The 15,844-nt window shown below is 40.2% G+C and overlaps 2 protein-coding genes across 4 annotated transcripts; one reads left to right on the top strand and one right to left on the bottom strand.

The window, feature by feature from the left end:
- The first annotated feature begins 124 nt into the window (after positions 1-124).
- LOC117643654 (polyribonucleotide nucleotidyltransferase 1, mitochondrial) lies at positions 125-3,567 on the top strand. Of its 2 annotated transcripts, none has more exons than XM_034382660.1 (10): positions 125-248; positions 467-610; positions 684-1,595; positions 1,675-1,848; positions 1,933-2,126; positions 2,211-2,368; positions 2,453-2,640; positions 2,717-2,840; positions 2,916-3,149; positions 3,224-3,567. In XM_034382660.1, exons 2-10 carry the CDS (start codon positions 471-473, stop codon positions 3,437-3,439), a joined length of 2,340 nt encoding a protein of 779 aa, XP_034238551.1. In that variant the 5' UTR covers positions 125-248; positions 467-470; the 3' UTR covers positions 3,440-3,567. The 2 variants fall into 2 exon arrangements, with proteins under 2 accessions (XP_034238551.1, XP_034238550.1); XM_034382659.1 differs by lacking the exon at positions 125-248 and adding an exon at positions 289-368.
- Positions 3,550-15,769, bottom strand: LOC117643651 (E3 SUMO-protein ligase RanBP2-like). 2 transcript variants are annotated; one of them, XM_034382654.1, is made up of 22 exons: positions 15,508-15,769; positions 14,824-15,049; positions 14,555-14,731; positions 14,303-14,472; positions 13,766-14,207; positions 13,462-13,680; positions 13,141-13,380; positions 12,748-13,019; positions 12,356-12,655; positions 12,036-12,276; positions 11,733-11,959; positions 7,994-11,641; positions 7,735-7,913; positions 7,441-7,648; positions 7,284-7,341; positions 6,292-6,357; positions 6,152-6,202; positions 5,891-6,042; positions 4,657-5,806; positions 4,276-4,568; positions 4,040-4,183; positions 3,550-3,961 (listed from the first exon to the last, which is right to left on the bottom strand). In XM_034382654.1, exons 1-22 carry the CDS (start codon positions 15,577-15,579, stop codon positions 3,917-3,919), a joined length of 8,580 nt encoding a protein of 2,859 aa, XP_034238545.1. In that variant the 5' UTR covers positions 15,580-15,769; the 3' UTR covers positions 3,550-3,916. The 2 variants fall into 2 exon arrangements, with proteins under 2 accessions (XP_034238545.1, XP_034238546.1); XM_034382655.1 differs by lacking the exons at positions 3,550-3,961; positions 4,040-4,183; positions 4,276-4,568; ... (2 more) ...; positions 6,152-6,202; positions 6,292-6,357 and adding an exon at positions 6,547-7,193.
- Between the last annotated feature and the right edge of the window lie 75 nt (positions 15,770-15,844).

The raw sequence follows: 15,844 nt of genomic DNA, 5'->3' as shown, positions 1-15,844 counted from the left end.
CTGTACTTCGATAACCTATCGAGACGGATTGCTTGAGAAAGTTTCACCATAACCATGATCTTCTTAACTTTTCAACCATCCACACTTGAGGAAATAAGCCTGAAGGTTTTTTAAGACGTGCCTATCACGTACTCCCGCACGAATTGTGCCTCAAAACAGATTACATTTCGTTGCTCAACCACGAACACAGTCAGGAGGAAACAGCTTGCGTTGCGCTTCAAGCGCTTGAGCGCTTGGGCCAGGCCAAGGTATGTAACGATCTGGAAATTTTTCATAGTTTCCGCACCTCTGTGTATGAGAAATGTACGGGCAGACACTCCAAAAAAAGTAGCAGCCGACTCCTCGCATGTCTCGCATGATATACATAGGTTTACTGACTGCTTATGTCAGAATGGCTGTCAGTGCTTTTTGAATGGAGGAATAGTAAATCTTTTTTCTACTAATTGTCATATCAAACTACTTCCAGAGCCATGGCAGGCATTCTAAGAGGGACTTTTCGACGCTCAAAGCTGGAGCCGCTGACTAACCTAACATCTCGTGCTTTGACTATCAGTGCAATTCAATGCAGTCCATTTAATGAAGTGCAAGCGACAGCAACCTTATCCTCCGGGTTCGTCTTTAATAAATATCTTCTTCTACTTCTCCTTTGCGAACCATGGCTTTAATTTTATTTCCATTTTCAGGAAAAGTATAAAATTTTCCTGTGGAAAGTACGCTAAAATGGCCAATGGAGCTGCTGTTGCGCAGTCAGGAGAGACAGCAGTCATGGTCACAGCTGTCAGGAAGGACTCCCCTTCATCACATGATTCGTTTATGCCTCTCAATGTGGAGTTCAGGATGAAGGCTGCAGCGGCGGGGAGAATCCCAACCAATTACCTCCGCAGAGAGTTGGGCCATTCTGAGCGCGAAATATTAACTGCAAGATTGACTGACCGCTCAATTCGTCCCCTTTTTCCTAAGAATTATTTCTCTGAAGTTCAAATAATTTCAAATATGCTTTCGGCAGATGGTACCAATGACCCTGAAATTTTGTGTATTAATGCTGCATCAATGGCTCTTGCGCTATCAGACATTCCTTGGGATGGCCCAGTTGCTGCTGTGCGCATTGGCATGTTAGGTGATGATCTGGTTATAAACCCAACAAGACAAGAGTTGCAAAACAGTTCCATGAATTTAGTTGTCACTGGTATGAAATCCAAAGTCGTGATGCTTGAAGGAAGTTTTAATGACCTCAACGCCAATATTGTCATGCATAGTATTAAAGCTGGTTTGAAAGAAATTCAGAAAATTATAAGTGTTATTCAAGAATTGGTTGTAAATTGTGGTAAAGCTAAGCAAGAAATTCCTGAAGATTCAATGCATCAAGAATTAGTAGAGTATTTAGTGTCTCACCATTTAGAAGATTTAAAACAAATACTGACAGATTTCTCCTTAAATAAACAATCAAGAGATCAAGCTGTATCTTCACTCAGGCAGAAAATAATTAATGAAATGAAATCCAAGGGAGTAATACATGATGATATCAACATTAGGAAAGCATTTTCTGTTTTTCTTCAAGATGTTTTCCGCAATTTAATTTTTAAGACAGGTATTAGGTAAGTGTCAATGTGGTATGAAAGAATGTTTCTTGTGCTCATATGCATGATGTTTTTTTGAAATGATAATTTACAACAGGTGTGATGGGAGAGGATTGAATGATGTCAGGGACATTTCATGTGAGGTGAACTTATATAAACCCCTTCATGGCTCTGCATTATTTCAGCGAGGGCAAACTCAGGTTTTATGCACTGTGGCTTTAGATTCTCCTCAATCTGCGGTTAAAACTGATTCTTACACCATACTTACCAGGTAACTTCCAATATGCATATCAATTGTATTGTCTTCCTGAATAATCTATTTGTATTTATTTACTCTAACTTTTTATTTGCACAGTGGGCCCAAGGAAAAAAGCTTTTTCCTCAATTATGAATTTCCTGGCTATGCAACGAATGAAGTATCATTAAAGAAAGGGGTCAGTCGGCGAGAAATAGGACATGGTGCTCTTGCCGAAAAAGGATTGAGACCTGTTGTTCCTCCGAATTATCCTTTTTGCATAAGACTTACTTCAGAAGTTCTTGAATCAAATGGTATTGGAAAATGATTTCATGTTGTAATGGAAGACTTTTAAAAACAATAGTTATGATCAAAAATTATTTTATCTTTCTTTCAAGGTTCATCTTCTATGGCGTCAGTATGTGGTGGAACTTTAGCACTGTTAGATGCAGGAGTACCTATTTCAGCCATGGCAGCAGGTGTTGCAGTAGGACTCATAACACGCTGCGATTCTGATGGCAAAATAACGGATTACAGACTTCTAACGGACATTTTAGTATGTATTTTACGTTACCCAGAACTGCATGCTGCAAGACAGATACTTAGCATGCTTACTCATCCCCTTTGTGTATATTTGTAGGGAATGGAAGATTATTTTGGTGACATGGATTTTAAAATAGCAGGAACCAAATCTGGCATAACAGCTTTGCAAGCAGATTTTAAAATTTCAGGTTTACCTCTGGATATTTTAAACCAAGCTATCACTGCAGGACATACAGCTAAGAGAAATATCATCAATATAATGAGTCAAACCATTTCAAAACCAAGGTACTTTAATTTTGACTTTATGTAAATAAATTCATGAACAGACTAACCACCATCGTCATTGCCCTTTCTACAATAGTGTAAAAGATGAAGATAACATGCCTATCTTGGAAACTTTTGAGGTTCCTCTTCACAAACGCAACAAATTACTTGGACCAGCATGGATCAATGTTAAGAAACTTTTCCTTGAAACAGGGGTTCAGGTAGGTCCACCAAGCACATGTTAGATTCAAAGGCAAGATAAAACAGCCTCATCTTAATTTTTTTTCTCACTTTAGATTACTCATTTGGAAGATACCAAGTTTTCTGCCTTTGCTCCAAATGCCTCTGCAATGCAAGAAGCTTATGAAATTGTTCAAAAGCTGATGGACAGCAGTTCAGAACCTGAATTTGAATTTGGTGCTATTTATGTAGTAAAAATTCTGGAATTAAAAGAGTCTGGTGCTATAGTCTCACTTCATCCAGATCTAAATCCAATTTACATTAACAACTCCCATCTGGATGTTCGAAAGGTAACTAGGCATTTTGCATCAAGTCTCTTTCTATTAAGTTTGGATGTTTACTCATGTTTATTGTTGCTTTCCAGGCAGCACATTCCAGCGCACTAGGTCTTTCAGTTGGCGATAAGATATCAGTGAAATATTTTGGACGTGACCCTGTCAGTGGACAAGTGCGATTGTCTCGAAGAGCTTTGCAGGAATCAAGTGGTCGTGTTGTAGATTTAGTGGATAAAACATCTAGTCCAACACAAATTACTAGAGAAAAACTAACAACTAAGGCTCCGACTGAAGATCAAAATTAAATCCTTGACAACTTGACTACCTTAGTTCTCAGTATTTTATACTTCTTGTTCATACTGTCTTATTTTTTGTATTCTTTTAGATTGGGGAGGAATTATCAGAGAATCAATACTTAAATTTGTGACAAGTACTGTGCTTTTTTTATTGATACACACAATCTAAATTATAGAGTACCTTTAAAATTAATTACAATGAAGGCCGCACTGCCTGCTTCATAATTTAACAAGGACTGACTGAAAATTTACTGTAGCCTAATCAATTCTTAAAATTCAACAAAATAAAATACACTACAGTTAATCTGACAAAACTAATGATGCAGAAATACAAGCTGCAACAGAATTTCATAAACTACATCAATTACATTTAAAATGATTGAAAGTGCATTTGACTTAATTCTTTTTTTCAAACTAAGTAGACAATCACAGACATGAAGTTTCCTTTCCATATAAATCCAAAATGCACATGCACTTATGCACTTCTCAGTCTTCTTGTTCATCAACATAATCATATGATCGTTCAACAATCTGAAAAGAGAATGACAAATAAGATTTGGAAAGATAAATTGTTAAGAGTCAGGCTACCCATAGACATGACCAACTTACCTCTAAAGTATATTTGGAGTAATAATCTTGGAAAGACTCAGCATCCGACTCAGTTTCAAAAGTAGTAACAAACTTCTTATCAATACCTTGTTCATAGTCTTCAGCATGGTCAAAACTTTTCCATGTGCAAATATTTTTTTCTCTCTAGAAAGAACACAATTTTACAAATTTTAACAACAAATAAATACAAAAGCTGAAAAAAATTGAGGGAATCTTCAAATTTTCCACAAACTCACAGAAACTTCAACATCTCCTGTGATGGGTGCTCTGCAGAGGACTTGGCCAGAAACATCTTCCATTTCAACAACATATGAATGGTTTGGTTGGAGTACAATTCTGATAGCACCCTTTCCTTCCACAGCTGAATTTTCTACGCCTTCAATTTCAGCTACTAGAGCAGCTGGCTTCTCAAAAAGGATTTCAAATTCACCCTCTTCATCCTCATAGGCATTTTCATCATCCTCATAATCGTCATCATCTTCATCTTCCTCATCTTCATCATCATCATCACCATCTTTGACCACTTGACCTGGAAATTCAAATGAAACAGAAAGATTAGAAGATTAATCAAATAAAGAAAGTTCTAATGCGGATTTGGTTTCAACAGTATGCCTTACCTTTCGCAATCATCTTCTGACATTCCTCTAATCTCAAGCGGAATTCATCTGCTTCCTCAGAGTTTTTGAATCTGACAGCCAACTTTTCCACAACTCCTTCAGGATCTTCTGCATGGTTGATTCCACCCCAACACCAGGCCTTGTCAGAGGTGTTCAAACGAACCAGTTCCATATCAACATGAAGCCGTTGATTCAACACCACCTTGTAAACTTGCTCTCTTCTCAACAATAATCTGAACGAGCCATTCACAGGGTGCTTAAGAATTTTCATTTCTCCAACACCTCTTTCTTTCCACTCTTTCCCATCAAACCTAAACAACTTAGCCCTCCGACAGAATACCTTCTCTTCATCCTCTTCTCCAGTACGAACCTCAATTATATCAGGCATAGCGATTATTGGCTCAAAATGGGGGTCGTGCGTTTCTACTTCAGTGGTATCATGTTCTCCACCTGAGTCTCCTTCTTCTTCATTATTCTTTTTTGATTGTGTTACTGAGCTAACTCCGCCAAATACTTTGGCCCCAGCCCCATCAAAGGTAAATGACTGATTACTTGTGTTGCCTAGTTTAAAGATATTTCCACTGGCATTCCCACTGGAGTTGGCAGCAGCTAGACTTGCAAATGAGGGGCTGTTGCCAACAGGGAGGAAAGATACACCTTCACTTTTTTCTGACTTCTCTTCCTTAGAAGCAGCTGTCAGTGAGCCAAGAATGGGGAATGCAGTGCTTGGAGAATTGACTGCTGTGCTGCCTAAGCCAGCACTGGCAGTTCCTGCACCAAATAAACTTCCCACAGTAGGAGCAGCAGAAGTTGTTTTGGAACTGATGCCACCAAATATTGAAGATGAAACAGGGGCTTGAATGGAACTGTTAGTGCCCCCAAATATTGTTGCTGTAGAGTTTGAACTGCTAGTGCCACCAAATAATGAGGAAGGATTTGTTCCCAAGATACTGGCACCACCAAATATTGAGGTAGTTGATGCTGATTTGGCACTTCCACCAAATACGGTTGAAGATGGAGAAGAAAATGATGCTGCACTGAACAAGTTCCCTCCACTACCAAAAGCTGGTGATGATGAACCAAATGAGAAAGTGGTTGATGAACTTTTGGCTGGAGCTTTTGAAGAATCCACAGAAGACTGGTTATCACCCTAAAAATAATAAGAAAATTAAAAACCATTAGTATTGAACAATTAAATTGTGTTGAAAAGCACAATAAGTTTTTATTATCAAACCTGATCTGAATCTGAGTCCTTTTCACAACCAGGGCAACCTTCACATGGAGGAGCCTGCTTGTAACGGTAAAAATTTTCTGGCAGCATAAGTTTTAGAGCAGCAGACTTCTCTTCAGGGGTTACCTTTGCTTCATAAACAACCTCCACCTCATCTGGGAATTGATTAAGTAGTTTTGTTAAAATGTTTTCTCCCCCTCAAGAGAAACAGTGACATTGAATCTAGTAATTAAAAGATAAAATGAACATTAGGTCTACACTCACCACTGGCAGAGGATGATTGATCATTTGATCCAAAGAGGGACCGCACAACACCTAAAAAATAAAAATAGTTTATGAGTAAAAAGACAGTATGAATAATTGAAGCCAGCTAAATGGAGACCAAATTTGAATGTGAAACTAACCAGGTTTGTCACTTCCAGCAGTGTTCGGAATATTTTTGGTAGATACAAAGCCCTTTGTAGATGACTCTGAAAATGTAATTGCAAGTGTCAGCAATACTTAGATTGTTTCTAAAATTAACAAGAGCTTCTCTAGTACAGCCCAGATAATGTCTTAGGAACCACTGAACTGTGAAACAGTTCATGACTGCATGCAAAGAGCCCAACACATGCAAAGTTAGGATAAGACTTTTGGAAAAACAAAGCAATGGATGTAAGTAACCATAAATAAAAAAACATATTTTTATTATTAAATTTCTCATTAAAAATTAGTATCACAATGAGGAATGATATAAACATGAGATGGTCTGTGTATAAGCCCCGTCATGTAAAAACAAAAACCCAGTAAAACAACCTCAAATAAAAGCCTCGCACCCATCCAGTTTCAGAACACAACTTATGACTTATGGAAAAAGAGGCGCTTATATTCAGACCAATGCAATAAAATTAATATATTTGTTAAAAACATCCAAAATGTAATCGTCAAGAACTGGGAAAAATAAAGGATTCAAGAGATCCTTAGTGTTAGATTGTCAGAAAAAGCTTGTTTGATTGAGTAAGGCATATCCAACAAAGTAATATTTGTTGAAATCTTGGAGATGCATTAGTTAAAGCGGATCGAAACTTTGACAATGAATGCCAAAGAACAAAAGGTCGAAAAATGCAACGTGCTGCATGAGAAACCAAAGGTGATTGAAGTTCGACATATAAACAATGAAAAACAATACAGTTACAAAAGGGATACACAAAAAAGAGGGAAGTTTTAGAAGAGTGGGATCCTGACAGAGCTATCTTCTGCTGAGTAAGCAGACATGATAAATTACAGTATAGAAGCTTTCCTCTCCACTGCAGGTTGTTCTCAACAGCTGGTTTAGACAAAGAAGCAGATTCTGTATTCAAGGTAGGAGACAGCACAGAAGATGCACATGCAAAAAAATTATTGTAAAGATATGTACCATCCTTAGCCCTGATTGGAGTAGTACCAGCTCCCGGAGAAGGCAACACAGTTAATTTCTGGAACAAAAATAAATAAATTAAAATCAATGAAGTTTAAAAAAAAAAAAAAAAAAAGGAATACATAAGATAAGATAGAACTCAAACTGCAAAGACTACCTTTGCTTCTTCAACAGCTGCAGCGAAATCAGCAGCAATTTCAGCTGTCTTGAATCGACAAGCAAATTGCTCTGGGGCAAGCACACCCTCACTGAAGTCCTGTGCATGCCACATCCATGTTTTTTCATCTTTTTGGGTCAGTTCCAAATCAGGTAATATGTAGTGGTTGAGGCAAATTTTTAAAACTTGCTCACGACGCATCAACAACCTGATAACAGATACCATTTCTAAGTTGATTTCACTGGGCAGTGTATTGTGCAACAGTTACTTCCATTCAACTGCATTTTTTTATACCTTGGTTTGTTGGTAACATTATGGCGCAGTACTTTGATGTCACCCAAACCACGTTCCTTCCACTCTGGTGCTCCTTCACCAGTCACAAATCTGTACAATTTAGCCCGATGACAGTAAAGGGCAGTTTCTTCTTCCTCTCCAGTCACTACAGGTACTTTGTCTGGCAGTGGGACTACAGGCTGTGGGACAGAAGATAGATTAGACACACACAGGTAAAGAGTCAACATACAGTTGCCAAAGCACAGATTCAAAGAAGTACCTTGAAATCACCAACATCAGGATTTTCTTCTACATGGTCATCATCCGAATCTTCCTCACCAGAAGGGGCACCAGGCGATTTCCCAGGAGATTTTGATGGTGACTGAGCCTTCATGTGGAATTCAAACTTGTGAGGGGAACCAAATGATGGCTGGCTTGAAGCAAGAGAAGCAAATGAGGGCTGATTTGGAGTAAGAGTTGAAGCTCCAAAAGTAAACCCAGAGGAACTCGAGGAAGTCGGTTGAGTACCAGCACCAAAGCTGAATCCTTTATCAGCATCGGAAGCTGTAGAAGTGGGAAGGCCAAATGGAAATGAAGATTTAACTTCTCCTGAAGGGGCCACACCAAATGAAAATGATGCAACAGGAGCACTAGGCATGCCAAAGCTGAAGGTACTGCCTGCACTTTTTTTGTCGTTTTCATGGCCAGGTTTGGGTGCCTCACATGCGATACAAGCAGTTGCATCTGCATCACATCTGGTATAGCATGCATCACATGACCATGAGCCCTCTTTAGGTTTGAACAGTTCAGAAAGAGGAGTCTTGTCTTTTGAATCAGTTGAGATGTTGCCAAACGCGAAGCCACTTGGAGCTTTGGGCTGATCTGATGAAGTGGTCTTTACTCCAAACGAAAAAGAGGAGCTTTGAGAGGATTTGCTTTCAGCAACCTTGGCCTCTGAACCTGGCTGAGGCTGAGAGCAGCAGGGGCAAGTTAATTGCTCTGCAGTATTAATAGTGTAGCAGCCCGCACAAGTCCAAGAGCCTTCTTTAGGTTTGAACAATTCAGACAGAGGTTTGCTTTGAGGTGCTGTTGCTGTGTTACCAAATGTAAAACCTGAAGTGGACTTAGCATCATCAGTTGAATTGGTTTTGATTCCGAATGAAAATGCAGAGTTCGTGGCGGATTTGCTTTCAGCAACTTTTGCTTCACATCCTGGTTTGGGCTGAGAACAACATGGACAGCTTGTAATTTCAGCACCATTTCTAGTGTAGCAGCCCGTACATTCCCAGGAACCTGCTTGCGGCTTAAAAAGTTCCGCCAGTGGCTGGGCATCCTTAATGGTTGATGGTTTTGGTGCAGAAGCTGGACTGTTTGTGGCAGAGTCACTTATGTTGCTCTGAACACCTTCAACAACATCCTTGAAGGCATGCATCAGCTCTGGACTCTTGAATCGCAATGCAAACACTTCCACAGATACTTCTCCTTCTGCAAAGTCTTGTGCGGACCAGGTGATAGCTTTGTCACTCGTTGTCATTAATTTAAATTGAAGATCTTTTGTGATAAAGTGATTGCAGCACACTTTCAATACTTGCTCTCTTCGCATTAAAAGTCGCACCTTGCCAGTATTGGGGTTTTTAAGGACCTTCATTTTTCCCACACCTCTTTCTTTCCATTCTTTCATAGATGCATCAAACCGAAGTAATTTGGCACGTTCAGCAAATAATACTTCTTCATCTTCCTCACCAGTGCGGACTTCAACCAAACTAGGAAGTGGGATAACAGGATTGAAAACAGCAGTAGGCTCAAATTCATCACCATCAGCTGTTGCATCTTGATCAATACTCTTGCTATCATTTGATGAAGAAACGTTTCCATCAGAGACTTTGGAAACTGTACTTCCAAACACTTTGGAACCTGCCCCTGCAAATCCCTTGAAATTGGAATCCTTCTTACCCACCTCTGAGCCCTTACTTTGTGCAGCAATGGCAGCAAAATCGAGCAAGCTGTTACTGTTGTTGAACATGAGCTTATCAGTTAAGGCTGTTGTAGAAGAGGCTACAGAGGGTGACACTTTTTGACCAAATAAAGTTGAAGAACTTGAAGAAACTGAGCCAAATGCAGCTGTTGACGTGCTTACAAAGCTGGAACCGGCCAAACTTGTTGCACTTCCAAAAGCATTTGTCGTTGAAGGAGTGAATGAAAAGCCAGCAAATGGACTAGGCTTTGACACGGCAGCAACATTTTCTTTGTCTTTGCCTGGAGAGGTCTTCACTTGCCGCTCTACGGGCTTCAAGACAGGCGGAGAGATAAAAGAGAATCCTCCCAATTCAACCTTTCCTGCAGGAGCAGTGGAAGCTTGACTCCCTGGTGTCATGGTCTTGCCCTCAGGTTTTGACACGGCTGTTGATGCACCTTTAACTGGAGTTGCATTCTTGGCCAATTTTCTAGCATCGTCAAAAGCAGTCTTGAATTGCTCAGCATCTTCTACAGTCTTGAACCGAACACACAGCTTTTCAATACAAGCTTCTCCATCTGAGAAATCATTAGCTCCCCAGTTCCAAGCACGATCACTTCCCTTTTGGGCACTTAGCTCCATCTCTGGCAGGATGAAATGATTCGCACAGATTTTGTGCACTTGTTCACGTCGCATAAGAATTCGGGGTTTACCAGTAATATTATGTTTCAGAATTTTAATATCCCCAACTCCTCTTTCTTTCCATTCTCCAGCAACAAACCTAAACAGCTTAGCTCGTCGCACAAAGAGCACTGTTTCATCCTCTTCTCCAGTAGTGACCGTTATTTCTTCAGGCAGAGGTATTATGGGCTTGAAGTCAGCGCAGGGGTTGTAGTCTGCATCCTCAGTAAATGTGTCATTCCCACTAGCTGATCCAGTTGAGTGACGACTGACTTTTTGGTCAGATCCCTTGGCAGACACTGCAGAATATGTCGGCATGGGTACATTAGGAAGAATAGAGTCAGTTGAGATGGGCTTCAGGGGAGACAGGGACTTTTCCAGAGATTCTGTGGTTGGAATTGTGGCCTGTGGTGGCATGGATATTTGGAAGTTGTGAGGCACAGTATCTGCAGATGAAGTTGAAGTTTTGCTTCCATGGGATAGTCCAGATTGAGAGCCCAAGTTGAAACGCTGAGCTGATATATCAACTGTTGGCAGCAAAGGCTGGGAGACAGAAGAAATGGAACTTGAAGCACACAAGTCAATCGGATGGTTTGTTGTGTGACTTATGATCGGTGTTCCCATTAAAGATGTCTTCCTGAATGAATCCACAGACGCAGCATCTGCAGCTGCCGGAACACCTGCTACTTGCACATTGCTCTGACCAGGTGTTGCAATCTGTCCAGGCAGGGTGTTAGAAATAGGAATCCCAGTTTGCCGATCACTGAAATTATGTCCCATAGCTTGAGGGTAGTAAGAGGCAAGCAAAAGATTAGGGTCCATGTTCCGAGACAATGGCATCTGAGCCTGAGGGAGCAAAGTCTGATGCAGCATGCTGGGTATTGGGTGGATGTTGTTTGCTGCAGCACAGTTGTCATAGCTGTAGCCTTGACCAGGGAAGTGCCCATAGGATGCAGTTGATGGATAACCTCGAGTAGGATGAAACTGGGACGCTGCCACATCGTAGTCGTAGACATCAGCTCCACGTGCTGCCATGTTGGAATAGTCCACAGTCTTCCCTGATAGACCACGGTTGTCACCACCTTTAAGTTTCCCAACTTCCAGCTTCAAGTCTGACATCTGTTTCTGCAAATCTTCAACAGATGCTCGTGTTTTCTCAAGAGCATCCATCATTGTCTTGTTTAGATCCAGCATCTGTCTATTTTGTTCTACAACAACCTGCATGACTGCATCTGTAGTGATGGTCATGCGTCTCATCTGAGCATCTAATCTTTCAGGACTGGGGCGAGCCTCCTAAAGAGAAAATTAAAGGAGTAAAATAAAAGGCTGTGGCAAGTAAAAACAGAATGGCTGAGACATTTTGTAATAAATTAAATATACACACCAGTCTTTGAGAATGAGAAGCATCAAGATTTCCAGTCGAGTCAATGTTACGCTTGCCTTTGAATGGGGTACTTGTTAACCCTTGCCCATTCACCCGGCTCACATTGGGTAGCAATGAACAATGCATTGAGGTGTTTACAAAACGAGAAGCATTTTGGATGGAATCATCAAAGCGATTGGATGTGAAGCTATCATCCAAAACGTTATCCTGAGGATTCCTATTAACAACTACAAACAAAAGAAAAACAAATTTTGTTAAACGCCCACATAAATTACAGAGTCAAAGTGTGAAAAACAAACTTACTGGAGAATACAAAATTGCTGTCTTCTCTCATCAGGCAGTTTTCAACTTCTTGAAGGTGCTGCTCAAGCTCAAGACTAAGAGGATGGTTGCCTGCATTTTGAGGAGAGCGCAAGCGGTCTAAGGTAAGATGAAGAGCTGAAAGGCTTTTTTGGAGCAAGATGATATATTTTGATTTCATTTCCGAACTGACATTTTCATTTGGAAGAGACATCAGTTCAGCATCAGCCAGTTTCTTATACATCTGGAAATAACATTTACAACATTAAAAAGAGGCTTAATACAGCCAAAAATAAATAAAGTTTAGAAGAACGAGCACATACCAAACCTTCATAAAAGGAGGCATAGGGATTTTTCAGGTCCTGGAAAGCTTCAATCGCTTCTTCGTATTTATCTTCTTTCATCAAGCGGCAGGCCATGAAGAAACGACCCTCTTCAAGCAGCATTTTAATTTCTGAAGGTGTAAGATCCTTTCCTCCGTAGACAAACATGGGATTACCAGAAACACGAAGGGGATGATTTCTTTCCATGCGTTCTAAAAGTGTGATGGCACATTGCCAAAACAGTAAAGCCCTTTTCGATATGTCTGGTATATTATCTTTAGGTGTTATCAAAGCAGAAGCCTATAAAATTTAAATGAACAGAACTAATAAACTGAAACTTAAAATTGTAAATACCAATAAATAACCAGAATTAATGAAGCTGCAGTGTGTACCTTCTCAGTGAATACTTTAGCAAGAAGAACCACCAATCTGACATCCATTCCATGATTTCCAAGGAGACGAACCACTTCTAGACCTCTGGAAACAACCATTCGAACTTCCCCAATATCATTTCGTGACTTGTTAGAGTGGAGTTTGTAGGTATTCTGCCACCACTTAGATTGGGCGTCTGTGCATAATGTGTCAGTCAAGTCCACAGGAAGAACTGATAGTCTGCCATCTCCCAAAAAATTGCGCTCATCTTGGGCTGCAGCAGCACAAAATACTAAAGGGACAAAAGAATTATTATTTGAAAAATTCACATAAAAAGAATAATTAAACCAAAGAGGAATTGAACCAATAAACAAGAATGAAATGTAATTGAATCATGAACATATAAAACTGACCTGCAGCATATAAAAAGGTGTCAATGTCAAGCCTGCTTAAAGTTTCCACACCACCAGTTTCCAAATTGATTGTGGATAATTTCATTTCTTCAAATACATGACAAGCAAAGCTGGGTGACAGCTTATAAGGAAGTATGTAAGGCATGCCCAATGGAGAAACATTCTTGGATGGAGGCTCTAAGTGCCTTAGTCCCAGCCATACAAGGGCATGAAGGGAATCTGGACGATGATGTTGACCAACTAAACCAGAATTCAATCAGACGTGGTTAAAGACTTGACAAAAAAAACTCAAAAGCATCATTGGTAAGACTCAGTACATACTTTCATCATGGAGGGCAATGTCCCTGAGAGATGGTGAGACTTCTGGTATGTCAGCAAAACGATCATTGGTAGTAAAGAAAGAAGATTTTTCAGCATCAGTCTTGTTCTTAGATTGAACTGGGAACAGCATAGAAAAAACTTTTCCTCGCCAGTTACCACTACTACATTGAGAAAACCTCTCCAGCTGTTGGTCTCGAGGCATACTCAGCAAGATATGACCTAGAAGAAAGCAATTTACAATTTAAATGGAAAAAGAACAAGATGATGTATGTAGATTAATTCAGTTACAGAGGAATTACTCTACCTGCTTGAGTACACCGGAAAGCAGCATCCTCCTTCCAAAGTTTCAGGTGTCTACGGGTCTTGTCTTTTGCATTAAGAGATGATACATCGGTAGTTGCTGGTGGGGAATAGGCGAGGGCTAGTAATGCCCAGGCATAGGGTGTGCACTCTTTCCAGCCAGTACTGCGACTTTGCTTGCCGATTCGCAGCCAGGCAGCCCCTAAGTGGAAACAGAGCTGGCCACCCATATGACGCAAACACTCTAGAAGGAGCTGGTTCCCATCTTTTTCAGAGAACTTGAAGGCTTCGTAGCAGGCTTGATCCAAAGCAAACAGAGCATTGCTAACATTTGAGGAGTGACCTCCAACTTGCTCTCGGAAGCACAAAGTCACATAGCGCTCAAGAATGGAGAGCAGGTGTACATAAAATTCACCATTTAAGTTTGTGGACTCCCTCTGATAAGCCTAGACAGACAAGTACAGAAAAAAAAAATACATGAAAACAAGCACATTGAAAATTACAATGCCTAAGAAATTGAGGCAATGTTTCTACAACAAACCTTGATAACTTCAACAATGCATGTGTACCACTGCAGATTATCCCGGAAAAGATTGCGGCTTTCGATCTCAATTGCATATTTGTAGGCATCAATCACTTTCTTTGAGTCCAGGTACAAGTTAAGCAACCTTATTCTAGGAACATGATCTAGTGGCCTTGCTTCAATTTCTCCTAAAATTGACAAAATTTGAAATTTATGTAACATATTAACAGAAAACAGGAGGATGCTAACAATACTTCAAATAATCTTTACTTTCTATGAGCTGAGCCAACTGTGCATTGTCTCCAGAACCATTATCCATCGTCAACAAGTATTCTTTGAGGCGAAAGACAGCATGATGATTATCTGTAACTTCTTCAGCCTTCTCAATCCAATACTTCGCTTCGCCTGCATTGATTTTGGTCTTGGTTTCCACAAGAAGCTCACACACTGCAATGAGAGAAACAAAAGCTCAACATAATCAAAGTTTCAAGCTAAATATTAATTTCTACAGATGAAACCAAACCGATTAAAGCACTTACCTTTCAAAACAAGATCTGGTTGCCTGTGCTCTAAGGTCAAGGAGCACTTATACTCTTCTAAAGCTTTGGAGTAGTCTTTGAGACCCTCTAGAGCTTGGCCAAGAAGTTTGTGGGCACCGGCTACTTTTGGACGGTCCCTTAGGTACAGTTCCACATATTGTTTGGTTGATTGATGGTCTCCAACCTTCTGATACAATTTGGCTACATTGTAGCAACGTAAGTTTCTCTGCAACAGATCAAGCAAAGGGGATTATTATTAAAATTTAAAAAATACGGTGTGAACGGAGGGGAATATAGCATGATATCGTTTAAATTGAGGCGACTCAAAAATGTCAAGTTGGTTATCAAAGCTGAAAATTGATGTCATCACGAACATTAAAGGGTATCTCCAGCTTAACTAGCAGATTCGGCCAGTAGCATGAAACATGCAGTGGCAACATGCAGATGAATGCTCAAGGACGGGCCATAAGAGCTTTGAGGGACATAAAAAGACCAAAATTGGAAAGCCTTGAAATGGCATGATCACTTCAAACAACCTAACATGAATACGAGCAATAGTATGAGCTTGAAGTAGTACAAAGTTCGAAGTCGGATTTGTTGGTAATCAAACCAAAGTCGCAGGAATGGGCGCCCGGCATTCAGACCCCCAACCTGCAAAATAGGCAGTCAGCACGAAGCCCTTACCTCCTTTTCATTGGTTATCTTGCGAAAAATATCTTGAACATGTTTGTCCACGTCTTTCTGAGATCGCAGCATGTTTAAGTCAGGCCACAATTGACATCAATCCTTCAAATACCTAGCATCGACACATAAATTCAATAAAGCATTCACTCGAAAATCGGCAACATTCACGTGAGAACTGACGGCGCATCAGAAGTTCTACAGCGGGGTAGAAGAACGGCCCCGTTGCCCGCGTAAAATCCTGGTCAGTGGTGGTCATAAATAGTTCTCGGGTATTATTTGAGAGAAATAAGACCCTTTAAGATAAGATTTTGTGTTTATCTTTCAGAGGACGTATCCC

The sequence above is a fragment of the Thrips palmi genome, unplaced genomic scaffold (assembly GCF_012932325.1).
Source record: "Thrips palmi isolate BJ-2018 unplaced genomic scaffold, TpBJ-2018v1 HiC_scaffold_17, whole genome shotgun sequence".
NCBI lineage: Eukaryota > Metazoa > Arthropoda > Insecta > Thysanoptera > Thripidae > Thrips > Thrips palmi.
Note: the sequence above shows the minus strand (reverse complement) of the source record. Positions and strands in the feature narration are given on the sequence as shown.

Bases quoted from the DNA above. Each gene is read 5' to 3' on its own strand.
- LOC117643651 (XM_034382654.1), bottom strand. From the start codon at position 15,579: ATGCTGCGATCTCAGAAAGACGTGGACAAACATGTTCAAGATATTTTT. The intron at 12,656-12,747 runs GTACACACTGCA...TAAATTTTATAG, and splicing joins CTAAAGTATTCACTGAGAAG to GCTTCTGCTTTGATAACACC. The intron at 4,569-4,656 runs GTAAGGCATACT...TTGAATTTCCAG, and splicing joins TCAGAAGATGATTGCGAAAG to GTCAAGTGGTCAAAGATGGT.
- LOC117643654 (XM_034382659.1), top strand. From the start codon at position 295: ATGAGAAATGTACGGGCAGACACTCCAAAAAAAGTAGCAGCCGACTCC. The intron at 369-466 runs GTTTACTGACTG...AACTACTTCCAG, and splicing joins GTCTCGCATGATATACATAG to AGCCATGGCAGGCATTCTAA. The intron at 2,641-2,716 runs GTACTTTAATTT...TTTCTACAATAG, and splicing joins CAAACCATTTCAAAACCAAG to TGTAAAAGATGAAGATAACA.